This window comes from Pongo pygmaeus, chromosome 1 (assembly GCF_028885625.2).
Source record: "Pongo pygmaeus isolate AG05252 chromosome 1, NHGRI_mPonPyg2-v2.0_pri, whole genome shotgun sequence".
In the NCBI taxonomy this organism is placed as follows: domain Eukaryota; kingdom Metazoa; phylum Chordata; class Mammalia; order Primates; family Hominidae; genus Pongo; species Pongo pygmaeus.
This window is the reverse complement of record NC_072373.2, coordinates 12,778,810-12,805,566: the sequence shown is the minus strand read 5'-3', so window position 1 is coordinate 12,805,566 and position 26,757 is coordinate 12,778,810. Positions and strand designations below refer to the sequence as shown.

General features: G+C 43.0%; 1 protein-coding gene across 2 annotated transcripts in view; it reads left to right on the top strand.

Moving 5' to 3' along the window:
* Window positions 1-26,757, top strand: part of EDARADD (EDAR associated via death domain) — a 91,958-nt gene that overhangs the window by 26,023 nt on the left and 39,178 nt on the right. For both annotated transcript variants that reach the window (XM_054452342.2, XM_054452338.2), the window contains exon 4: window positions 6,390-6,448. In XM_054452342.2, coding sequence (XP_054308317.1) covers window positions 6,390-6,448 — 59 coding nt within the window. The remainder of the gene's footprint in view (window positions 1-6,389; window positions 6,449-26,757) is intronic.

Sequence of the window (26,757 nt, the reverse complement as noted above, 5' to 3'; positions counted from 1 at the left end):
ATGCTGGGATTACAGGCGTGAGCCACCGTGCCCTGCCAGGGGAGAATGTGTTTTGATTGTCTCCTCTTCACCCCGTTGGTGAGGGAGGGATTCCATCTTAGGATTACAGGGATGGCCAAACACACGACACTCAACACTGAACAGATGAGATCGACAGGAATTTATGAGTCATGTATACTCAGTCCGGGAGAGGAGGACACTGCGCATCATGCAGGGCCACATGGGGATTGCACTTAGGAGCAGAGCAAACAACCAGGGGCTGTCAGACAGACTTTATGATAGTAAGCAAGTGGGGTGCCTCCTGGTTGTCAGGGAGGATGTGATTGGCTTGTTTGAGTAAGTCCATGGAGTTGGGGGAAATGAAGCCCATTACAAAAAGAGAACAAGGACTGTGCCTGGTCCCCTTGGTAAGGGGCATTGTTTGGCTAGGGGACTTTGGCCATGGAGCAGAGTGGGAAGGAGACTTGTGGTTAGGCCATTCAAGACCTTCCCAGTTCTTTTTTTTTTTTTTTTTTTTTTTTGAGACGGAGTCTTACTCTGTCGCCCAGGCTGGAGTGCAGTGGCTCAATCTCGGCTCACTGCAACCTCTGCCTCCCAGGTTCAAGTGATTCTCCTGCCTCAGCCTCCTGTGTAGCTGGGATTACGGGTGCCCACCACCATGCCCGGCTAAGTTTTGTATTTTTAGTAAAGATGGGGTTTCACCATGTTAGCCAGTCTGGTCTCTAACTCCTGACCTCAGGTGATCCACCCGCCTTGGCTTCCCAAAGTCCTGGGATTACAGGTGTGAGCCCTTCCCAGTCCTACCAATGTCAAGGCAGCACATAAACTGAGTCTCAATGTTAGGTCTTATACAACAGTTCACCCCTAGATGCCATGGCATAAATTTAAGCCTTGATGATGGCTGAGACTTCTAGGGAATAGAAGTGCCCCACTGAGAAGCAAGGAAGGCACTTGACCAGGAGGGAGAGGGCCGCATGGTGAGACGGTCATCAAAAACATGAACTTTAGAGGTGTCCCCCTGATGGCCAGTAAAGGCAGTTGAGGAACCCGTGTGGCATTAGTGTAGGGAGTACATGTCCCCAGAGGTTGTGGATTTAGATTCATTAAGGCCTGTGGCAATAGTGACACCCAGTAACTTACATAGGAGTTTCTTGAAGATTTCATTATGCCTCTCAATCGAACCTGCTGCCTGATATGAGAGGGGAGGTGGAAGTTTCATTAAATGGCTTAAGAGCCCGGCATTGTATGTTCTCAGAAGAAAAATGAGTGTCTTGCTCACTATCAGTAATATGTGGGACTCCAAAGGGGACCAGAAATGTTCTGCTGAAGCCTTGTATTGTGGCCTTGCTGTACGTAGAGACATCTGTTTCTTTATTTATAGTTTGGGTGTATTTGAGGCAAGAGATTCTGAGAGTTCTTTTTACCGCAAAGGGTGCAACTCTTAGGCAATGGTCCAAGAATTTATAAAAACTGTGCAGATGGGGCGATTTGTTGGCCAGGACATCCAGCAATAAGATGACTGCCTGAAGTCTGGCCAGTTTTGCTAATCTTAGGTCCTTCCTTTATCAGGGATATCCTGGTTAAGGGATGGAAAGCAGCAACTGTCTACTGAGCTTCATCGTGTATGATGGGGGTGATGTCATCTGTAAAGTCTACAAATTCCCATTGCTGTTCACTCAGTTGCTTTGAAGGGGCTCCCCAGATAACCTAGGAGTCTGCAAGAGGGGTGACTTTTTCTAGCATCATGGGCTTTGGTGAGGGATGGGGGAAGCCACCCCTTCCTGCAGATGGAATATGCCAGAGTGCCTGGGTTTAGCTCCATCCTGTATCAAGGAGGCCTTGGTAACCATTCGGAGCTTGCAGGATTTTGCTTCCATGACCCAGGGCATAATGGACAGCGCAGTATGGAGGGTCACGGCTAGCGTTTAAGGACAGCCTCTATTTCCAAGAGAGCCCAGTATGCAGCTAGCAGTTGCTGCTCTAATAATGTATAGAACAGGGCCTAGGAGGGCAGTTTCTTGCATCAAAAGCCTATGGACAACTTTCAGCTATCGTGGGTGGTCCAGAGACTTCAGGAGGAATGAGAGGAGGTTGCTGAAGCCCAAGAAATCTCTGGGTGTCCTAATGGGACTGCCTGTTGTAGACTTTTATCGGAGGGGCCCAAATTTACATTGAGCTGACTTGCAAGTACTGGCATCAATGAGATTAAATTTGTAAATGAGAAATATGTTGCCACCAGAACCCAAAAAAGAACTAAAAAAATACTAGACTTGTATTCACATTGTGGGTGCAGAGAGGGTCAATAGCTATTTATTGGCAGTGTCTGGGTGGGAGCAGCCCTTGGTTTACCAAGTAATTTTTAGGAATTTCACCAAGGTGGCAGGGCCTTGCACTATGTGTGGGGCAGTGGCCCATCTCTTTCTGTGAGCATTATTGTGAGTACTGTATCGCGTGGCCTGCATGAGAATGTCGAGTGAGAATGTCCTCAGAGGAGGATCTCATCCATGTAATGTCATCACTCTCATGAGGCTGAGAAAGTGGGATGCAGTTAGATCTTGCCTGCAAAGCCTGTGTGTGATGACCAGGCTCTTGAAATGCCCCATGGGTGCCTTGTAAAGATGTATCGTGTCCGTTTGCAGATGAAGGCAAACTTTGACTGAGAGGCTATTGAGATAGGCACTGAACAGAACATTTCAGGCAAATCTGTAATAGCAAAATATTTTCTAGTCACTAGTTGGATGGAGTCAGTGTTTTCCAATCATATTGGGCATGGGGTATGGAAGCCTTAAGGGATGGGACCACAGCAATAAAAGTGTAGTAATCTGGCTAGATGCGGTGGCTCACACCTGTAATCCCAGCACTTTGGGAGGCCGAGGTGGGCACTTGAGGTTAGGAGCTCAAGACCAGCCTGGACAACATGGTGAAACCCTGTCTCTACTAAAAATACAAAAATTAGCCAGGCATGGTGGTGGGCACCTGTAATCCTAGCTTCTTGGGAGTCTGGGGTAGGAGAATCACTCGAACCTGGGAAATGGAGGTTGCAGTGAGCTGAGATCGTGCCACTGCACCCCAGCCTGGGTGACAGAGCAAGACTCCGTCTCAAAAAATAAATAAATAAAATAAAATTGTAGTAATCCACCGTGAGGCTTTTTTTTTTTTTTTTTTTTTTTTTTTTGAGACAGGGCATTGCTCTGTCACTCAGGGCTGGGGTGTGGTGGTGTGATCATGGGTCACTGCAGCCTTGACCTCTGGGAGTCAAGTGATCCTCCCACCTCCGCCTCCCAAATAGCTGGGACGATAGGCATGTGACACCATGCCCAGCTAATTTTTAAATTTTTTGTAGAGATAGGGTCTTACTGTGTTACTAGGGCTGATCTTGAACTCTGGGGCCTCAAGCAACCCTCCCATCTTGGCCTCCCAAAGTGCTGGGATTACAGGTGTGAGCCACCAAACCCGACCTGTCTTCTCCTTTGTGTCCAGGTTTCTTTTTATCTTTCTTTCATTCCCTTTTTATGGTCACTGGATATACTTTTGGCAGGGGCAGCCTTCTCTACTGTGCTCATATTGATAAATTTCTTCCCCCAGAGAACCTCAAATCAGTATCATCAGGGGTGGGGCCTTCCCTGTGGCAGTGGTTGCTCTCATATAGTTTAAAAACTGTGGGCTTATGTCAGGGTGAATTAACCCTTTTACTGTGTCCCGGGGCTACCAGGAGTTTTCCCTACAACTCTGAGGATCAGGATCTTTGCTGCAACAGGGCCATAAGCTGCAGCGTGGTCCAGCCCAGTGGAAGAGTGCTGGCCTGTAACCCACAGGTGGAGGGACTCTGCTACAACTTTGTCTTTTCTGCCATGAGGGTTTTCTTTAATTAATTAACTAATTTGTTTATGGATTTTTTCCTGTCTTGTACAAATGCCCTCAGAATATTTTGGATTTCTAGCCACGTAAAGTTGTGGCTTTCAGTTTTTGTCTCCATATGGTCCTCTGTGACAGGGACCTTCTGGGAGGTTGCAAGCAAAGGGTTGGGAGCCAGGTGGCCCCCGTCGCAGGCAGCCACCTCTTCCTCCAGGGAATGCCAGTCGGTCTCCCTGGGGATGGGGTCCTCATCCAGCCAGGTGGTTTTGTCTGTGGCCCAGGTGGGGACATTAAACCCACTATGGCAAGATGAGCTCTTTGGCGTGTTGGAAGCAGCAGCGCTAAGCACAGCTGGGTGCGCTCGCCAGGGGCTCTGCGCCGAGAGAGCAGTTGAGTACCAAATGCTTTTTCTCGTTTTCTTTTTTTCATTAGCACCTGGGCCACAGACCACCGTGGCTGTGCACCTTGATGCCCCTGGGGGTCAAGAGAACACATGGGCAGCAGCAAGGGAAGCAGCAGCTGAGGGGACGGGCAGGGTCACTGCCCTTGCCTTAGCAGCAACCAGGGCACCAGGGAAACTCCCCTGGGGAACTCCCTGGTCTCTCTCCTTGCTTTCTGCAAACTTGTCTGCAAAGGACCGCCCCCATGGCTGACCTGGGGATGCACTTCACAAACAGTGTCTGTACAGCTGCCCCAAGTGGCCAGTGATGGTCACCAAGCTAGTTGTATTGCTAAGACAGCTTGCACCTGTCCCTCGATAAGTGGGACTTAAGCAGCAACCAGTTAGGGGGATGTGCTACCACCGTCTTTACAGATGGGAGCCTCAAGAGACCACCTGCCAAACACAGGCCTAACCTGACAGCTCTGGGGTCCAGTCAGTTCACAACAGTTTGCATCTTGGGATGAGATAGCAAACAATCAACAAAGACAACACAGCGTTGCATAGGCCAGAGTGCAAATCTTCCGGTAATTGTCAATTCTATCCCAGGCAGCCTGCATGGTATTAGTAAAGTTGGTTAGCCGAGAGCAGTTAATGAAATCTGACCAAATGTCCTTGATTGTGGTTGGGTCATCCTGTTCATTATGCCAGTTGTTTCTTTTCTTTTTTTTTCTTGTCTTTTTTTTTTTTTTTTTTTTTTTTTTGGAGACAGGGTCTCATTCTGTCCCCCAGGCTGGAGTGCAGTGGCATGATCGATCAGAGCTCACTGCAGCCTTGAACTCCTGGGCTCAAGCGATCCTCCTCTCTCAGCCTCCCCAGTAGCTGGGACTACAGGCACACACCACCATGCCTGGCTAATTTTTAATTTTTTTGAGACTGGGTCTCACTGTGTTGCGCAGGCTGCTCTCAAACTCCTGCCTCAAGTGATCCTCCTGCCTCAGCCTCGAGTAGCTGTCATTACAGGCATGAGCCACCACTCCTGGCTATCATGCCAGTTGTTTTGATCACCTTCTCCTCACCCCTGCTCTAGGATTATGGGGATGGACAAACACACACATCCAACACTGGAGAGACAAGATCAGCAGCAGTTTGTGAGTCACATATACTCACAGCCCAGGGGAGGAGGACACTGCCTGTCACACAGAGCCATGCGGGGAGACACAGATGTTGTACTTGAGAGCAGAGCGAAAAACCATGGGCTGTGTGAGGCAAGCATTGTGGCATCAAAAGGGTGGGCTGCCTTCTGGTTCCCATGTGAGTTCATGATCAGCCTGTTTGAATAATTCCACATGTTGGCAGGAAACTGAAACCCACTACCCAAAGATAAGCAGGGGGCAGTCACAGTGGCTCACGCTAGTAATCCCAACACTTTGGGAGGCCAAGGCAGGAGAATCACTTGAGGCCAGGAGTTCAACACCAGCATGGACAACACAGTGAGGCCCTGTATCTTACTTAGCTTGGTGTGGTGGCACATGCCTATCTTCCCAGATACTTGGGAGGCTGAGGCGGGAGGATCACATGAGCCCAGGAGTTCCAAGTTACTGTGAGATGCACTCCAGCCTGGATGACAGAGTGAGACCCTCTGTCTCTTATTTTTATTTTTTTGAGACGGAGTTTTGCTCTTGCTGTCCAGGCTGGAGTGCAATGGCATGATCTCAGCTCACTGCAAACTTTGTCTCCTGGGTTCAAGTGATTCTCCTGCCTCAGCCTCCTGAGTAGCTAGGATTACAGGCATGCGCTACCACTCCTGGCTAATTTTGTATTTTTAGTAGAGACAGGGTTTCTCCATGTAGGTCAGGCTGGTCTCAAGCTCCTGACCTCAGGTGATCCGCCCGTCTCTGTCTCTTATTTTAAAAAAATAAATAAAAAATAAGCAGGAATTGTGCCTAATCTCTTGATAAGGAACATTGTTTAGCTGGGGGATCTTATCCTTAAGAGCAGAGTTTGGAGAGGAATTTGTAGTCCAGCCCTTCTGATTTTACCAGATGCCAAGGCAGCACGTGACACTGAACCTTAATTTTAGGTCTTACTCCACCGAGTGTGTGCTTTTTAAAATCACACTTTGTTTCTTTGTTTCTTTTTTTTTTTGTCCTAGCTGAAGAATGTGATACAATTACTTTGAACTGCCCACGAAATTCAGATATGAAAAATCAGGTAAGAATAATTTCAACTATATTTTACCCTTAGGTACATGATAATCCACCTTAAATTTTTTGAGAGTTATAGAGCTTCACAAATAAAAAATGAAACACAGGATTTCTAGATCATAAACAGGGTTTGCAAATGGTCTCTAAGCATCCCAGTTAGGTAGCATATCTTTAGAACTTTTTTACTTCTAATAAATATTATAGCTTTCATTCATTCTTTGAAATACTTTTCTACATGCCAACAACAGAAAATCAATGCTGGTGAGTTAGAAAGGAGAGTTCCTTTCTTTCTAATGCAGTTGGCACTCTGTGGATGGGCAAATTCTTTAAGACACAACAAAACTAGATACTGTAATATAACACTTTTGTAATGCTTTATAAAACTTTAACTTTTTTAGATATCAGATGTCAAACTTTAACATATTATTTCTATTATCTTTTTCCAAAAAGGAAATATGTTTGTTGTGTTATGATTATAAAATAATGTTCATATTTTTTAATTTTTAATTTTTTTTTTTTTTGAGACAGAGTCTCACTCTGTTGTCCAGGCTGGAGTGCAGTGGTGCGATCTCGGCTCACTGTAACCTCTGCCTCCTGGGTTCAAGAGATTCTCGTGCCTCAGCCTCCTGAGTAGCTGAGATCACAGGTGTGCACCACCATGCCTGGCTACTATTTTTTTTTTTTTTTTTTTTTTCGAGACGGAGTCTCGCTGTGTCACCCAGGCTGGAGTGCAGTGGTGCGATCTCGGCTCACTGCAAGCTCCACCTCCCAGGTTCACGTCATTCTCCTGCCTCAGCCTCCCGTGTAGCTGGGACTACAGGCGCCCGCCACCATGCCCGGCTAATTTTTTTTTTATATTTTTAGTAGAGATGGGGTTTTGCTATGTTGGCCAGGCTAGTCTTGAACTCTTGGCCTCAAGTGATCTGTCCACCTAGGCCTCCCAAAGTGCTGGTATTACAGGCGTGAGCCACTGCACCTGGCCAGAATGTTCATTATTTTAAAGTTCAGATTGTGCAAAAAAGTACACGCAAAAGTATGAGAATTTCCTGTCATTCCACTGTTCCACCTTTTGATATACATCTTTCTGGGGACTTCCTTGGTCAGTTACTTCTTGTACTGTCCAAGCCACCTCTGTTCTCTCTCCCAAAGCTCATTAGCAGAGTTGCTTAACTATATTTACAGCATTCAATATCTCAAAGGCATGTCTTGCCTCAAATAGGCTGATTCAGTTCTGCTCCTTCTATATATAACATCAAATTAATTTGTAACAAGTTTTGCCTAGTCTTGCTTTAAAAACATCAGTCTGTAATAAAGTCTTTAATAGTAACATTGTTGGGTAGTCAAATCACCTCTGTAATAAAGAGAAGTTACACAATAGTTGATAAAATAAGCAGTTTAAATTAAAGCACATAACTCTCTTGAAAATGGTCAGTGATGCTACTTTTAACTTTGTTTTGGGGAATCTTCAACCATTAATTGTGAATATCAGACTTCACTCTTTACACCTGATACTCAACATTTTCCTTGAAATTACAGTCTAATGATAGGCTTCTGTGGTGACCGAATTTAAACTAGTTTAGTAAACTGAAGTATAAATTTGTTCTTCTCATAATCCTAATTTTTAAACCAAGTTTTGCTCCTCAAATTTTTTTGGTAACACGTAGACTTCCTTGAAGATAAAAGAATGCTAAGTTTTTCATGTAGTTTACTTTTAGGGATTTTCCAAAACCACTTAAGATGAGGTACAGAATATATGTTAGCACACTGTTCAGTATTTTTCCTAATTTCAGTGTTATAATTTTGGCTATATCAAGCAAATACTATCCTAAAAGGTGAAAATATATTTATCAACTAAAAAAATAGGGGAAAGACCTCTTTGAGATTTTTTTAAAGTTCTAATTTAAAACAAAATGTCTTCTTGTCCTGTAAAAAGTAGTACTATAAGCAGCTGGCTGCTTCCGTTGACTATTTCTTTGTATAATCTATAGGATTTGTTTTAACTGCTAGATACTCAGAAGGATTCTTTGAAATGAACTTGGCAGTTAGAACAAAGAAAATTCACCAGGGAGAAACGTTTAAAAGAAGAAAACAACCCACACTCCATTCTATAGTTCAGACATTAAAAGCAAGCTGGAGGCTGAGCTCGGTGGCTCACGCCTACAATCCCAGCACTTTGGGGGGCTGAGGCAGGTGGATCACGAGGTCAGAAGTTTAAGACCAGCCTGGCCAAGATGGTGAAACCCCATCTCTACTAAAACTACAATAATTAGCAGGGTGCAGTGGCAGGTACCTGTAATCCCAACTACTTGGGAGGCTGAGGCAGGAGAATTGCTTGAACCAGGAGGTGGAGGTTGCAGTGAGCCGAGATTGTGCCACTGCACTCCAGCCTAGGTGACAGAGTGAGACTCTGTCTTAAAATAAATAAGTAAAATAAAATAAAAGCAAGCTGGAAGTATGTTCTTTAGAATAATTATTATCTGCCTTTTTAGTGATTTTTATAATTTAAGAACTAAAATCTACTTCTACTAAGGATTAATTTTAGCTTGCTTTTTTGAATGATGCCGAGGAAAAACATCGTATTGTCCTAGTGTCAAAAATTAAAGTCTAAGGCAGGCATGGTTGCTCATGCCTGTGGTCCCAGCTACTCAGGAGGCTGAGGTGGGAGGATCACTTGAGAACTGGAGTTTGAGGCTAGTCTGGCAACATAGCAAGACCTGTCTCTTAAACAAAACATTAAGGTCTGACATTTCAAGTACAATTTCAGAAAGAACTCTTTACTTTTAGTTATTTAAAATCAATACCCCATCTACTAGAACTATTCAACTTCTACAACTTATTACAACCAGTATTTATTGAGGATATACTCTAAGACCAATCTGAACTGGGTATTCTTGGACATAAAAATTCAGGAGGAGGAGGTGGAAGATAAGACCCCGGGCAGACCTTATAGACTTGTTGGAGAGGCAGTACACACACAGTTTGGTTCTCGAATGTGCGTAAGGCTCAGATGTGTAAACAATTTCCATGATACTTTACATTAAGGAAAACATTTACTAGGACCTTTATCAATCAATAAAGTTGTAATTACTTTAACTACATGCAGAAGCATATGGCAAATGAAGGTAAAGCAAAAATTTGTTCCAGCTGGGTACGGAGGCTCACACCTATAATCCCAGCACTTTGGGAGGCCAAGGTGGGCAGATCACTTGAGCCCAGGAGTTCGAGACCAGCCTGGGCAACATGGCAAAACCTCAACTCTACAAAAAAATACAAAAATTAACCACACCTGTGGTCCCAGCTACTCAGGAGGCTGAGGTGAGATGATTGCTTAAACCTGGGAAGCAGAGGTTGCAGGGAATGGAAATCGTGCCACTGCACTCCGGCCTGGGAGACAGAACCAGACCCTGTCACCACAAAAAAAAAAAAAAAAATTGGTTCCAATTTGTAGCCAAGAATCCATGCCAAGAGGAGTCTAAGGTAATAAAACAAAAATAAGAAAAATAATAAATATTAGGATACTAAGTTGGAGTTAGAAGTTATGAAAAGAATGACATTGTCTTCTATGTTGTTTATTTGGGTTACAAAACAAGTTTTTTTAGTTTTAGAAACTACATTAAGAAACTACAGACCAGCTCGATGGCTCATGCCTGTAATCCCAGCACTTTGGGAGGCCGAAGTGAGCAGATCACCTGAGATCAGGAGTTCTAGACCAGCCTGGCCAACATGGTGAAACCCTGTCCCTACTAAAAATACAAAAATTAGCCGGGCATGGTGGTGGGCACCTGTAATCCCAGCTATCTGGGAGGCTGAAGCAGGAGAATTGCTTGAACTCAGGAGGGGAAGGTTGCAGTGAGCTAAGATCGTTGTCGGCTTGAGCCTGGGAGGCTGAGGCTGCAGTGAGCTGTGATTGTGCTACTGCACTCCAGCATGGATGACAGAGCAAGACTGTCTCTCAATAAAAAAAAAAAAGAAAGAAAGAAACTACAATACCATTAAGTTATTGGCTCATTTACTTGCGACAAACGTATCCCACTAATGTAAGATGTTCATAATAAGAGAAACTGGGGGTAGGATATATATATAGGAATTCTTTACACTGTCTTCTCAAATTTTCTGTAAATCTAAAATGATTCTAAAATAAAAGAGTTACTTTAAAAAGCATACTAAATAAAATTTAGATTCTAGATCAATGAAAGGCACATCGCCCATTCCACCACTCGAATACAACTATTTTTGTCACTTCATTGTATTCCTTTGTACGTTTTTGTATGCATGACTATAAAAACAAGCCCGGGCGCGGTGGCTCATGCCTGTAATCCCAGCACTTTGGGAGGCCGAGGCGGGCGGACCACCTGAGGCTAGGAGTTTGAGATCAGCCTGGCCAACATGGGGAAACAGAAACCCTGTCTCTACTAAAAATACAAGCGATTATCCTGCCTCAGCCCCAGAGTAGCTGGGATAACAGGCGCTCACCACCACGCCCAGATAATTTTTGTACTTTTAGTAGAGACAGGGTTTTACCATGTTGGCCAGGCTGGTCTCGAACTCCTGACCTCAGGTGATCCACCCACCTCAGTCTCCCAAAGTGTTGGGATTACAGGCGTGAGTCACCGCATCCAGCCTAACTCGTATAGTTTTCAAAATGAGCTTATGCAGGATGTACCATTATTATGCTCGCTTTACACATCGAGATCCAGAGTGGTTAAAAAATAAAATAAAATAAATATAAAAATTAGCCAGGCGTGGTGGTGGGTGCCTGTTATCCCAGCTACTCTGGAGGCTGAGACAGGATAATCGCTTGAACCCAGGAGGCGGAGGTTGTGGTAAGCCGATATCGCACCACTGCACTCCAGCCTAGGTGACAGAGTGAGACTCCGTCTCAAAAATCAAAAACAAAAAAAAAACCCTGCAAATAATTTGATATTGTTCTATATCCTGCTTTTGTTGTTTAATAATTCGGAAACATTTTATCCAGTTTGCTCCGTGGTTTTGCCATCCTGTTGCTCCATGGTCATGATGATGTCACGGTCAATGGCAGCATGGTATGCCCATCTGACACAGAAATAGATTCTAGGATGCGAGTCTGAGGGCCGGAGCCAGAGCCCTCCCAGTAGATGGAATGATATAGCCCAAGCTTGTCCAACCCATGGCCTGCAGGCCATATGTGGCCCAGGACAGCTTAAAACGCAGCCCAACACAAATCTGTAAATGTTCTTAAAACATTATTAATTTTTTTGCGATTTTTTTTTTTGAGATGGAATCTTGCTCTGTCTCCCAGGCTGGAGTACAGTGGTGTGATCTCCGCCACCTGGGTTCAAGCAGTTTTTCTGGCTCAACCATCCTAGTAGCTGGGATTACAGGTGTGCGCCACCACACACAGCTAAACTTTTTGGATTTTTAGTAGAGACAGGGTTTTGCCATGTTGGCCAGGCTGGTCTCGAACTCCTGACCTCAAGTGATCCACCCGCCTCAGCCTCCCAAAGTGTTAGGATTATAGGCGTGAGCCACTGTGCCTGGCCTTTTTGCGATTTTTTTAAAGCTCTTCAGCTATCATTAGCATTAGTATATTTTACGTGTGGCCCAAGACAATTCTTCTTCTTCCAATGTGGCCCAGGGAAGCCCAAATATTGGACACCCCTGGTATAGACAGAGGATCTGAGGGGAGAGTCTGTGACAGAGTGAACTTGGCCTGAGAGATCTTAGGTGATGAGGCTGGAAGGTAAGTTGAGACCAGGGCCCCAGAGCCTTGAATGCCGGAGAGGGGTGGGTGGTGGAAGGTATTGGGGATTTTCAGTGATTTTCTCATGACCTTATCTGGGATCCTAGGGGGACTTGAAAGAAGATGAGACTGGGTTTTAAGCCTGTGCCTGGGAGATGGATGCTATTGACAGGATCGATAGAGAATTCAGGAAGAAGACCATCAGATGTGTGTGTGTTGTTAGGATTGAGTTTTCTTGGTTGGTTGGTTAAGAAAGAGGAGAGAAAGGTGTGTGGAGTCTGGGGTATGTGAGATTTGTTGTGCCAGTGAGACTGCTTGTGTAGATGACTAGGTACTGTGCTTAGGATTCATGCATTGGGAGGTTATAGTTGAAGCCCTAGGCATGGATGAGACTGTCAAGGAAAATCGTCCTTATAGGAAAGCAGAGAGGTTAACCAAGATGAAACCTTGAGGAACACTTACTCTTGGAGGTCAGAGGAAGAAAGGAGCTCAGAGGTAACTAGAGGAATAGCCAGAGAAGAAAGCCATCTGTGGTCAAGGCAACGATTCTTTCCTTCATAGCACTGATCCTCGTTCATAGTCACATGTTTGCTGACTATTTCATTGTCTTCACCCATTGACTAGGCTGTGCCCCTTGAGGGCAGGGACTCCTGTGTCTTTTTGCTCATAATTGTATCTTCAATGCCTACTACATAGTAGGTCCCAATAACTAGGTATTGAATAAAGAAAGGGAAAAGCCAGGGGAGGGCATTGCCTCACATGTCGAGGAAGGAATGGTCACCACCCTCAGGAGGCACAGTGTGGTCGAGACCTACCAAGACATCATTGGATTTACTTACAAGAGTTAAGAAGTGAGTATGAGAATGTTTATGCAGTTCTATCCAGAAATTCATTAAGGTAGCAAAGCAAAATATTAAAATGTTATTTGAAGGTATTGGAAAGTACAGAAAAGGCTTCCTTTTTACTTTTCAGGATGAGAAACTTCAGGATTTTAGAAAGAAAAAGGATCAGCAGGAGTGGAGGATTAAAAATAATAGAGGGAAGGGGGATAATACATGGGATGTTTTCCTATGGAAGGTAGAGGGGATTCATTTTCTTAGCAAATATTTATTGATAACATATGTTTGGTAGAAAACACACAGCACTAGATTTTCCTCAAGGAATCAGTAACCTGGCAAGGAAGTCAAGATATATGCACACATAATTTTGATTAATAAGAGTTGTCAAAGGCATAGAGAGATGAATTTGCATTTTAAAAGTAAAAACCTCAGCCGGGCATGGTGACTCAAGCCTGTAATCCCAGCATTTTGGGAGGCCGAGGCAGGAGAATTGCTTGAGACCAGGAGTTCAAGACCAGCCTGGGCAATAAAGTGAGACCCCATCTCTATAAAAAAAAAAAAAAAAAAATTCTTTCCTTCTTTTTTTTTTGAGATGGAGTCTCACTCTGTTGCCCAGGCTGGAGTGCAGTGGTGTGATCTCAGCTCACTGCAACTTCCACCTCCTGGGTTCAAGCGATTTACCTGCCTCAGCTTCCCAAGTAGCTCGGACTACAGGTGTGCACCACTGCACCCAGCTAATTTTTGCATTTTTAGTAGAGACCACCATAGGTCTCACCATATCGGCCAGGCTGGTCTCGAACTCCTGGCCTCAGGTGATCCGCCCGCCTCAGCCTCCCAAAGTGCTGAGATTACAGGCGTGAGCCACTGCACCCAGCCAAAACTTTCTTTTAATTAGCAGGTGTGGTGGTGCACACTTGTAGTCCCAGCTGCTTGGGAGGCTGAGGCAGGAGAATCACTCGAGCCTGGGAGGTTGAGGCTGCAGTGAGCTGTGATTGTGCTACTGCACTCCAGCATGGGTGACAGAGCAAGATCCTGTCAAAAAAAAAAAAAAAAAGTAAGAACCTTAACTCTTTTTCAGAGGCAGGACTCAAAGAAGGTTGGATGGGGAAAGATAGAAATATTCTTTTTAGATGCAAAGGCAGGAAGTTGAGTTAGTTGATGTGAAACTGGTGTTGTGCCTTGAATCATGGCATTTGGTTGGGACAGGAGGGAGGAAATGGAGCAGAGTTATTAGGGGGCTAAAGAGGCAGAGACCTGCGTGAAATAGGCAATGGTATAACAGTATTTGATAAATGTGAAATAGATTGCGAGATGGTAGATGGTGAAACATCCATTCATCCCTCCATCTTTCAAGTATTTCAGTGCCAAGAATGTATTACCAGCACTCCCTTAGGGTCTGCGGATACAATGGTGAATACCTAGAGCTTACAGTCAAGTTTGGCATTGAAAATCTCCAACTGGGAAGGGTGAGTGGAAGTGTTTGTGGATGCTCCAATCACAGAAGCTCCGTAGGCAAGTACACTAAGAAAATCCCCCTCTTAGAGAAGCTCAGCACACATCCCTAAAGGCAAAAGATAGAGAGGACACCTGATCAACAGGTAAGCTTAGTTGAACAGAGAAATACTTGTTTTTCCCGCCCCTGGGGCATGCCTGTTAAATGTCCCCTGCATCTCATGTTTCCTCTAAACACTGCTTTGGGAAGAGTTGTTCAAATGGAAGTCTTGAATGCCAGGATGGAAGAGTGTGAACTTGATGTCCCACACCCTGGAAAGTTCCCGAAAGAGTCTGACGGTGGAATGATGGGGTAAAAAGGCAGAGTTCTAGAAAGGTCATCCTAGCAAAGGATGGTCTAGGGGTTAGATAGGAAGAAAGACTGAGGCCAGAAGAGCCTGAGGGCTATTGCAGTCACCCAGGGATGTAATCCCAAGGGCCTGGATTTGGGTTGTGGCAGGGAGAAGGAAGAGGGGAGACTGCAGTTCTAAAATGTTGGTATTAGTGTATTAGGGCTGCCATGACAAAGTGCCACAAATGAAGTGGCTTAAACTTACCGTCGTCTCATAGCTCTGGAGGCTACAACAAGTCTGAACTCAAGGTGTCGGCGGCACGGTTGGTTCCTTCTTTTTTTTTGAGACTTGCTCTGTCACGCAGGCCAGGGTGCAATGGCGTGATCTCAGCTCACTGCAACCTTTGCCTCCTGAGTTCAAGCGATTCTCCCACCTCAGCCTTCTGAGTAGCTGTAGCTGAGATCACAGGCACCTGCCATCATGCCTGGCTAATTTTTATATTTTTGTAGAGACGGGGTTTCACCATGTTGGCTAGGCTGGTCTTGAACTCCTGACCTCAGGTGATCCACCCACCTTGCGCCCTGCCCAGGGTCGGTTCCTTCTGAGGGCTGTGAGGGAAGGACCTGCTCCAGGCCTCTCTTCATGGCTTGTAGCTGGCTGGCTTTTCCCTGTGTTTCTTCACATAGTTTTCCCTCTTTGTTTGTCTGTCTGTGTCCAAATTTCCCCTTTTCATAAGGAAGCCAGTCATATTGAGTTAGGGCCCACCCCAATGACCTCATTTTAACTTGATTACTTCTGTAAGGACCCCATTTCAAAATACAGTCACATTCTGAGGTACTGAGGGTTAGGATGCCAACATGGGAATTGTGTGGAGACACAGGTCAATCCACAATAATGTTTGAAAACAAAGTAAAACAAGAACCTTACAATAATAACAACAGCGCATTTTGAGGGAGAGAGGAAAACGATTTGGTGTCTGGGAGACGCTGGGACGGAAGTGGAGGGAAGGGCTGAAGGTCCACTTCAGAGAACCCTGCTGGTGACCAGGGCTGTGGTGGGTGCCACTGTCGAAAATAGAAAAACCACTTGTTTGGGCAGTGGGAAAAGCAAGCACAGAGTCTGATCAACAAAAACTGAAGACCCCATGTCATTTTATCCTCCGAGGGCTGATTGTCTAATTGGTGGATGACCTAATGCTATCATTATCCCACTCCCTGCAAATCATCCGTAGTTGATTCTTTTTTTATTATTTTTAATATGCTTTATGTTTTTAGAGAATTTTTAGGTTCACAGCTAAATTGAGCAAAAGGTGCACAGATTGCCCATGCACTCTCTGCCCCCACTCATGCACCGCTCCACCCCCATTCTCAGCATCCTGCATCTTAACGGTGCATTTGTTATGACTGATGAACCTACGGTGACACACCATTATCATCCGAAGTTCAAATTAGCTTAAATTAGGGTTCACCCTTGGTGTTGTACATTCTATAGGTTTGGACAAACCTGATGACATGTATCCACCATTCTAGTATCTTACAAAGGAGTTTCACTGCCCAAAAAATCCTCTGAGCTCCACCCATTCATCTCTCCCTCCCCACTAACTTCTGACCAACAACTGACCTTTTTCCTGTCTCCATACTTTTGCCTTTTGCAGAATGTCACATAGTTGGAATCATATGCTATGTAACCTTTTCAGATTGGCTTCTTTCCCCTAGTAATATGAATTTAAGTTTTCTTGCTGTCTTTTTACTGCTTGATAGTTCATTTCTGTTTAGTGCTTAATAATATTCCACTGTCTGTATGTACCACAGTTTATTCACCTACTGAAGGATGTCTTGGTTGCTTCCAAGTTTTGGCAATTATAAACAAAGCTGCTGTAAATATTCATGTGCAGATTTTTGTGTGGCCATAAGTTTTCAGCCCCTTTGGATAAATCCAAGAAGCATGATTGCTGGCTCATACAGCAAGAGGCTGTTTAGGTTTCTAAGATGCCACCAAACTGTCTTCCAAAGTGGCTATACCATTTTGCATTCCCACCCAGCAATGAATGAGAGTTCCTGTTGCTCCACATCCTTGTCAGCATTTGGTATTGTCAGTGTTCTGGATTTTAGCCATTGTAATAGGTATGTAATGGTATCTTATTGTTGTTTTAATTTGTATTTCTTTGATGATATATGATGTGGAGCATCATTTTATAGCTTATTTGCCATTTGTGTATCTTCTGTGATGAGATGTTTGTTAAGGGCTTTGGCTCATTTTAAAATCAGGTTATGTTCTTATTGTTGAGTTTTAAGAGGTTTTATATATTTTAGATAACAGTCCTTTATCTGATATGTCCCTTGCAAATATTTTCTTCCAGTCTGTGTCTTTTCTTTTCATTCTTTTGACAGTGTCTTTCACAGAGCAGAAAGCTTTAATTTTAATGAAGTCCAGTTTATCAATTATTTCTTTCATGGATTGTGCCTTTGGGGCTATATCTAAAAAGTCATTGCCATGCCCAAGGTTAACTAGATGGTGAAACCCCTAGTTGTCTCCTATGTTATCTTCTAAAAATTTTATAATTTTGCTATTTAATTCTAAGTCTGTGACCCATTTTGGGTTAATTTTTGTGAGAGTTTAAAGAGCTTAAATTTTGTGAGAGCTTAAGGTGTGTGTCTAGACTAATTTTTTTTGTTATCCCATTACCATTTGTTGAAAAAACTATCTTCCCACTATTATATTGCCTTTGCTCCTTTGTTAAAAATCAATAGACTATATTTATGTGGTTCTATTTCTGGGTTCTCTGTTCTGTTTCATTCATCTATTTTACTTTTATTTGTCTCTTGTTTGCCAATACCACACTGTTTTGATTACTGTAGCTTTCCAGTAAGTCTTAAAGTTGGGTAGTATCAGTCTTTCAACTTTGTTCTTTTCCTTCACTGTTGTGTTGGCTGCTCTGGGTCTTTTTGTCCCTCCATGTAAATTTTAGAATCAGTTTGTTGACATTCACAAAATAACTTGCTGGGATTATGATTGGGATTGCATTTGATCTATAGATCAATTTGGAAGAACTGATACCTTGACAACAGTGAGCCCTCCTATTTATGATCATGGAATATCTCTCCATTTACAGGGCATACCTCTTTTCATTGTGTGTTATGTTATTGTATTTTGTAGATATTGCATTTTTTTTTTTTTTTACAAATTGAAGGTTTGTGGCAACCTTGTGTCAAGCGACTCTATTGGTGCCATTTTTCTAACAGCATATGCTCACTTTGTGTCTCTGTGTCACAACTTGGTAATTCTCACAATATTTTGGTATTTGTTATGATGATCTGTGACTCGTGATCTTTGATGTTACTATTGTAATTGTTTTGGGGCACCATGAACTGCACCCATATAAGACAGTGAACTTAATTGATAAATGTGTGTGTTCTGACTGCTCCAATGACTGGCCATTCCTCTGTCTCCCTCTTCTTGGGCCTTCCTATTCCCTGAGACCCAACAGTATTGAAACTAGGCCAATTGATAACCCTACAATGGGCTCTAAGTGAGGAAGAGTTGCATGTTTCTCAGTTCAAATCAAAAGCTAGAAATAATTAAGCTTAGAGAGGAAGGCATATCAAAAGTCAAGATAGGCTGAAAACTAGGTCTCTCATGCTAAACAGCCAAGTTATGAATGCAAAAGAGAAGTTTTTGAAGGAAATTAAAAGGGCTACTCCAGTGAACACACAAATGATAAGAAAGCCATTATTCTTATCTTATACTTATCTTATTGCTGATATGGGGAATGTTTTAGTGGTCTAAATAAAAGATCAAACTACCCACAACATTCCCATAAGCCAAAGACTAATCCAGAGTAAGGCCCTAACCCTCTTTATTTATATATATATTATATATATATATATAATATATATATATATAAAATATATATAATATATATATATAAAATATATATATAATATATATATTATATATATATAAAATATATATATAATATATATATAAAATATATATATAATATATAAAATATATATAATATTATATATAAATATATGTATAAAATATATAAATATAAATATATAAAATATATGTTATAATTATAAAAATATATATAATTTATATATAATATATAATATATAATTTATATATAATATATAATATATAATATTATATATATAAAATATATATATAGAAGAAAGTCCTAGATGGCATCTTCTTCCAGTAAAGAAGTAAAAGTAAAGAAATATTATATATTATAAATATATAAATATATATTTATAATATGTAATATAATATTTATATATTTTGTATATATATATTTTTTGAGATGGAGTGTCGCTCTATTGCCCAGGCTGGAGTGCAATGGCACGATCTCCACTCACTGCAACCTCCACCTCCTAGGTTCAAGTGATTCTTCTGGCTCAGCATCCTGAGCAGCTGGGATTACAGGCACCCCTCCTGTCCACCACACCTGGCTAATTTTTGTACTTTTAGTAGAGACAGGGTTTCACCATATTGGCCAGGCTGGTCTTGAACTCCTGACCTCAGGTAATCCACCCGTCTCAGCCTCCCAAATTGCTGGGAATACAGGTGTGAGTCACCACACCCGGCCTCCCAACCCTCTTTAATTCTATAAAGGCTGAGAGAATTGAGGAAGCTGCAGAAGAAAAGTTTGAAGCTAGCATAGGTTGGTTCATGAGCTTAAGGAAAGAAGTCATCTCCGTAACATAAAAGTGTGAGATAAAGCAGCAAGTGCTGATAGAGAAGCTGCAGCAAGTAATCTAGAAGATGTAGCTACCATCATTGATGAAACTGATGAAGGCAGCTATACTAAACAACAGATTTCCAATGTAGATGAAACAACCTGTTACTGGAAGAAGATGCCGTCTAGGACTTTTTTTTTTTTTTTTTTTTTTGAAACAGTGTCTCATTCTGTCACCCAGACTGGAGTGCAGGGGCACCATCTCAGCTCACTGCAACCTCTACCTCCGGGGTTCAAGTGATTTTCGTGCCTCAGCCTCCCAAGTAGCTGTGATTACAGGCATGCACCACCATGCCCAGCTATTTTTTGTATTTTTAGTAGAGACAGGGTCTCACCATGTTGGCCAGACTGGTCTCAAACTCCTAACCTCAAGTGATCCTCCTGCCTTGGCCTCCCAAAGTGCTGGGATTACAGGCATGAGCCACTGTGCCTGGCCATGAGCCACCAAGCCTGGCCATCTAGGACTTTCCTAGCTAGAGGATAGAAGTCAATTCCTGGATTCAAGCTTTATAGGACAGGCTAACTCTCTTGTTAAGAGCTAATGCAGCTGATGACCTTAAGTTGAAGCTAATGATCATTGACCATTCCGAAAATCACAGTGCCCTTGGAATAAGGCTAAATTTACTCTGTCTGTGCTGTGCTCTATAAATAAAACACCAGGCTTGGATAACAGCACATCCGTTTATAGCGTGTTTACTGAATATTTTAAGCCCACTGTTAAGACCTATTGCTCAATAAAAAAGATTCCTTTCAACACATTACTGTTCATTGACAATGTTCCTGGTCACCCAAGAGCTTTGATGGAGATGTACAAGGAGATTAATGTTGTTTTCATGCCTGCTAACACAATATCCATAGTGTAGCTGCTGTGGTTTTGATGTTTGTCCTCTCCAAAACTCATGTTGAAATTTAATCCCCAATGTAGTAGTTGGGAGAGGTGGAGACTTTAAGAGGTGATTGGTTCGTGAAGGCTCTGCCATCATGAATGGATTAATCTGTTCATGGATTAATGGGCTTATGGATTAATGAGTTATCGTGGGAAAGGAACTGAAGGCTTCCTAAGAAGGAGAAGTTACCATATTAGCATGCTCAGTTCCTTTGCCATGAGATACCCTGCACTGCCTCAGTAGAGTCCCCACCAGCAAGAAGGCCCTCACCAGATGCAGCCCCTCAACCTGGGACTTCTTTGCCCCCAGAACTGTAAGAAATAAATTCCTTTTCTTTATAAGTTGCCATGTTTCAGATATTCTGTTATAAGCAGCAGAAAATGAACTAATACAGCACCCCATGGACCAAGAAATAATTTTGACTTTCAAGTCTAATTTAAGAAATACATTTGGTAAGACTAAAAGTAGTGATTCCTCTGATGGTTCTGTGACAAGTAAATTGAAAACCTTCTGGAAAGGATTCACCATTCTAGATGCTATTAAGAACATTCATGATTCATGAGAGGAGATCAAAATATCAACATTTACGGGAGTTTGGAAGAAGTTGATTCCAACCCTCATGGATGACGTTGAGGGATTCAAGATTTCAGTGGGGGAAGTAACTGCAGATATAGTAGAAATAGCAAGAGAATTAAAATTAGAAGTGGTGCCTGAAGACGGGGCTGGATTTCTGCAGTGTCATGATAAAACTTGAATGGATGAATAGTTGCTTCTTATGGATGAGCAAAGAAAGTAGTTTCTTGTGATGGAATCTGCTCCTGGCGAAAATGCTGTGAACGTTGTTGAAAAGACAACAAAGAATTTAGAGTAGTACATAAACTTAGAATACTACATAAACTTTGTACATAAATAATGCATGAAGCAGGGGCAGGGCTTGAGAGAATCGACTTCAATTTTAAAAGAGTATCTACTGTAGGTTAGATGCTCTCAAACAGCATCATATGCTCCGAAGAAATCTTTTGGGAAATGAAGAGTCCATTGATGGGGCAAACCTTATTATTATATTTTTAAAGAAACTGCCACTTCCATCCTAATCTTCAGCAACCACCACCCTGATCAGTCAGCAGCCATCAACATCAAGGCAAGACCCTCCATCAGCAGAAAGATTACAACTTGCTGAAGGCTCAGGTGATCATTAGCATTTTTTAGCAATAAAATATTTTTAATTAAGATGTACTTTTTTAGACATAATACTATTTCTAGACTACAGTATAGTGTAAGTATAACTTTTTCATGCACTGGGAAACCAAAAATTTATGTGACCTGCTTTATTGCTATATTTGTTTTATTAACTATGTTTAATTATTATTATTTTATTTTATGTTTAATTAAATCATATTAACTAATATAGTTTACAAAATGACCCTATGCAGGATGTACTATTATTATGCCCACTTTACACATCGAGATCCAGAGAGGTTAAATAACTTAAGGTCATGTAGTACTGAGTACTGATTCTCCTGTCTTGACTCTACCATCTTTTTCTTGAAATGGAGTTTCACTTTTGTTGCCTAGGGTGGAGTGCAGTGGCACAATTTTGGCTCACTGCAACCTCCGCCTCCAGGGTTCAAGTGATTCTCCTGCCTCAGCCTTCCGAGTAGCTGGGATTACAGGCATGTGCCACCACGCCTGGCTAGTTTTTGTATTTTTAGTAGAGACAGGGTTTCGCCCTGTTGGTCAGAGGCTGGTCTTGAACTCCTGACCTAAGCTGATCCACCCAACTCGGTCTCCCAAAGTGCTGGGATTATAGGCATGAGCCACCGCGCCTGACCAACTCTAGTCTTGATTCTATCACCATAGTCACTGCACAATTACCTGATATGGGCAGTGCACTCTAAGCTGAATTTTTGCACCTGCCCTCAGCAGCCAACCCCACCTCTTCAGTCTGGAACTGAACCCACAATAATTCTGAGATATGCCTGTAGTTTTTATTTCGTTCATCAGAGTTTTTATAGTTTTCCTCACATAGATCATATATGTATTTTGTTAGATTTCAACCCAAGTCTTTCATTTTGGAGGGAGTTAATATATTATGAATGGTATTGTGTTTTAGATGCCAGGATCTACTTCTTCATTGCTGATATATAGGAAAGCAATTGACTTATTTGTATTAATCTTGTATCCTGCCACCCTGACGTAATCATTTACTTTTTTGTTGACTGTTTCAGATTTTCTACATAGACAGTCACATCATCTAAGCAAAGACAGTTTTATTTATTCTCCACTGTAACGTTTATTTACTTTTCTTGTGTTATTGCATTAGTTGGGACATAATAAATTCTTTTTTTTTTTTTTTTTGAGACAGAGTCTTGCTCTGTCACCCCGGCTGGAGTGCAGGGGTGCAATCTCGGCTCACTGCAACCTCTGCCTCCCAGGTTCAAGTGACTCTTCTGCCTCAGCCTCCCGAGTAGCTGGGATTACAGGCATGTGCCACCATGCCCGGCTGATTTTTGTATTTTTAGTAGAGACGGGGTTTCACCATGTTGGCCAGGCTGGTCTTGAACATCTGACCTTAGGTGATCTGCCTGTCTTGGCCTCCCAAATTGCTGGGATTACAGGCGTGAGCCACCGCACCCAGCCCATAATCAATTTCTTATTGACTGTCCTCTACATCTAAGGATGAGCTAGGCAGGAGGGAGGAGCACACTAGAGCAGGGATCTTTGCCACTGGCCAATGTCACAGGAGGTAGAAATGGAGGAAGAAGAAGATTAAATTCGTGGCTAATAAACTTTTCAATATAGTTGTAAGTCACATGACAGTCTTCATAAATGTGCCTGCCCATATTTGATGCCTCCAACAGTCTTGGGAGGTGAGATATTACCTCCACTTCATAGATGAAGAAATGCAGAAGAGTTAGATCATCTGTTCATGTTCCAGAAGAACGAAGGTGGGAGCCCAGGTTCTCTGTCTTCAGGCTCCCCGCTTGGCTGCCTTTGTGCCTTTCCTTTTTCTCAGCAGTTCCACCCCTGTTGGAACCAATCACTGTGAGCACCCATACACAAAGAGTGCTTTCAGGATTGGCAGGTCTAAGTACCGGAGTGTCAATTGTCGGAGAGTGAGAAGTCATGATTCATTATTGATGTCTGCAGAGCGTGGCACTTATACTTTGAAAGACATAGAAATGCTTTATATGAAAAATGCAAGCTCCATTTTACTCTAAGAGAAGAACGGGCCATCTTCCTGCTGCCATTTTTTAAACAAAGACACAGAGGTCTTGAGTCCCTAAGGACCTTCTCCTTCTCCCCTCTGTTACACAGACCTCCTGTACAGCCCTTGGCCTGGCTATGATTGCTTACGCCCCGTCTGCCTATAGTTCAGTATTTTTCAAACTTTAGACAATAACATAGATAAGAAAGTCATAAGGAGGCCGAGGCAGGTGGATCACAAGGTCAGGAGTTTGAGACCAGTCTGACCAACATGGTGAAACCCCGTCTCTACTAAAAATACAAAATATTTAGCCAGGGATGGTGGCGCACACCTGTAATCCCAGCTACTCAGGAGGCTGAGGCAGAAGAATCACTTGAACGCAGGAGGCAGGTTGCAGTGAGCCGAGATCGCACCACTGCACTCTAGCCTGGGTGATAGAGCAAGACTCCGTCTCAAGAAAAAAAAAAGAGAAAGTCATAAAAGCTTCTTAAGTCTTGACCGGCATTTCTACCAATGAAATGAGTAGTATACAATACAAAAAATCAGACAGTGTGGCAAAATGCTGTGCATGAAATAGAATTATTTTTGTAAATTTTTGGTTTTGAGTATATATATATTTTAAAACACGTATATTTATGCAAAATAGTATTACATGTTTCATTTCTGTAGGTTGTGGTCAAAAAGTTGGAAGAGCCCTGCACTAGACTGTGAGTTGCTTAAGGACAGAGAGTCTGTCCTGGTCCTGTTTGGTCCCCAGTGTCGTGCATGAAGTGTGCACGCACTGTAACGCATGTGAATATTTAGTGTCCACATTTGATCAAGTTGTCCTGGGTACTGCTCAGAGTGCTGAGATGTGGTGGTAAACAAAAGACAAGACCTCTGCCATCAGGAGCTGACAGCCAATGGGCGAGGAGGGGGCATAGCAGGGCGGGGCAGGTCACCAGTGCTGGCACCGGAGCACCTATAGCGAAATCTCTGTGACCCTGGGCAGTGCCTCTCTTTCTTTTCTTTTCTTCTCTTTTCTTTCTTTCTTTCTTTCTTTCTTCTTTCTTTCCTTCTTTCTTTCTCTTTTCTTTTCTTTCTTTCTTTCTTTCTCTCTCTCTCTCTTTCTTTCTTTCTTTCCTTCTTCTTCTTTATTTCTTTCTTTCCTTCTTTCTTTTCCTTCTTTTCTTTCTTTTCTTTCTTTCAATGGAGGTCTCACTCTGTCACCCAGGCTTGAGTGCAGTGGTGCGATCTCAGCTCACTGCAACCTCCTCCTCCGGGTTCAAGTGATTCTCCTGCCTCAGCATCCCCAGTAGCTAGGATTACAGGCATGTGCTAATTTTGTGCGATCTCGGCTCACTGCAACCTGCCTCCTGCGTTCAAGTGATTCTTCTGCCTCAGCCTCCTGAGTAGCTAGGATTACAGGTGTGCGCCACCATCCCTGGCTAATTTTGTGTTATTAGTAGAGACAGGGTTTTGCCATGTTGGCCAGGCTGGTCTCGAACTCCTGACCTCAGGTGATCCTCCTGCCTTGGCCTCCCAAAGTGCTGGGATTACAGGCATGAGCCACCACGCCTGGCCTTCATTTCCCTGTCTGTAAAATACTAGGCAATAGTAACGATAAAGCATACAGTAGTACCTCCCTCGTAGGGTGGTTGTGATGATTAAATGAGTTAATATTTTTTAAGCTTTAAAAATATTATCAAGCACATCATTAATGCCTTATGGGTGTGTAACAAATAAGACTAACCATGAACAGATTTGTACAATATTGTGTAATATAGATAGTTTCTAATAGTAATGGGTGCTATGGAGAAAAATAAAGCAGGGGAGAATGGGGAGTGTCATTTTAATAGGGAAAAAGACACAAACTATGCAGTGTTCAAGGTGTCCCAGGAGGAGGAGGCTGCAGTGAGCTCTGATTGCCCCACTGTGCTCCAGCCTGGGCGACAGAGCAAGATGCTATCTCAAAAAGAAAAACAAAACCAAAAAAACAGTAGATGTGGAGAGTCCCCAGCAATCAAACGTTAGCTTGTGCTAACTCAAGTCCAAGCGGCCTTGCCTCTTCCGCCACGCAGGCGGTGGCTTGAGCAGCGTGGTGTGCAGAGGATATAGAGGGCCAAGCTCCCCCCTCCAGAAACCTGTGGTGTAGCTGAGCTAGCAAGACACTTGGACAGGGAACAAATGCAGCTCAGGACCCTGCAGGGCTCGTCCAGGCACATGCATCCCAGCCCTGTGCTCTGAAGAGGTTTCCAGGACTCTCTCCTGCAGCGGGTTAGTCCTGTCACTTGGGGGGGTGGAAAGTGGGGAGGCCTTAGCTAGACCACATAGCTGTCATTGAGAACAGAGGCAGGCAGGGTGGGGAAAGGAAGTAGGGCCGTGTTGCAGGAGCTCTTAGCTTCCAGAGCTGCAAAAGCAGATCTTCTCAATCTTCTTTCCTCTCTCCCTCCCCAGCCCCCCAGCTAACATTGTCTGGGAGGAAGTAGTTTTTAAAAGTCTTATGGGAGCAGGGCATGGTGGCATGCACCTGTAATCTCAGCTACTCAGGAGGCAGAGGCGGGAGGATTGCTTGAGCCCAGTTGGTTGAGACCAGCCTAGGCAGCTTGGTAACATAGTGAGACCCCGCCTCAAAATAAAAAAAATAAAAATAAAAGCTTTATAGGTGATTCTGATGTACCCCAAACCAATACCCAATATGAAATCATTGAACAGGAGGGCTAACTGGCTATGGGTTAAATTCACCTGTTCCACAGCAGGATGGATATATGAATAATTTTAGTGTGGGTTAACACAAATCTACAGTAGTAGTGATTGTGAGATTTGTCACACATGTACCAGTACCCTTCATTTGCATGTCCTCCCGCCATCCTACCCTTCTTAGCTGTTTCTGGATAACCCCTGAACCTGCTGCATCACTTTGTACATGGAAAGTGCTTCAAACATCAGCCCTGTTAAGCGGGAGGGGTCAGCAAGCTTCAAGTGGCCATCCTATGAGTAGCACATTAGGCAGTAATGAGAATCCCTAAGGATAGATTTGAAAAAAAAAACCATGGAAAGTGCCTATTAGTTAGTGGCCCAAAGAAAACAGATTTAAATTTTGTTACTAACAGTATTAGTACCCATCTATGATCTGCTTAAACCAATGGTTCTGGT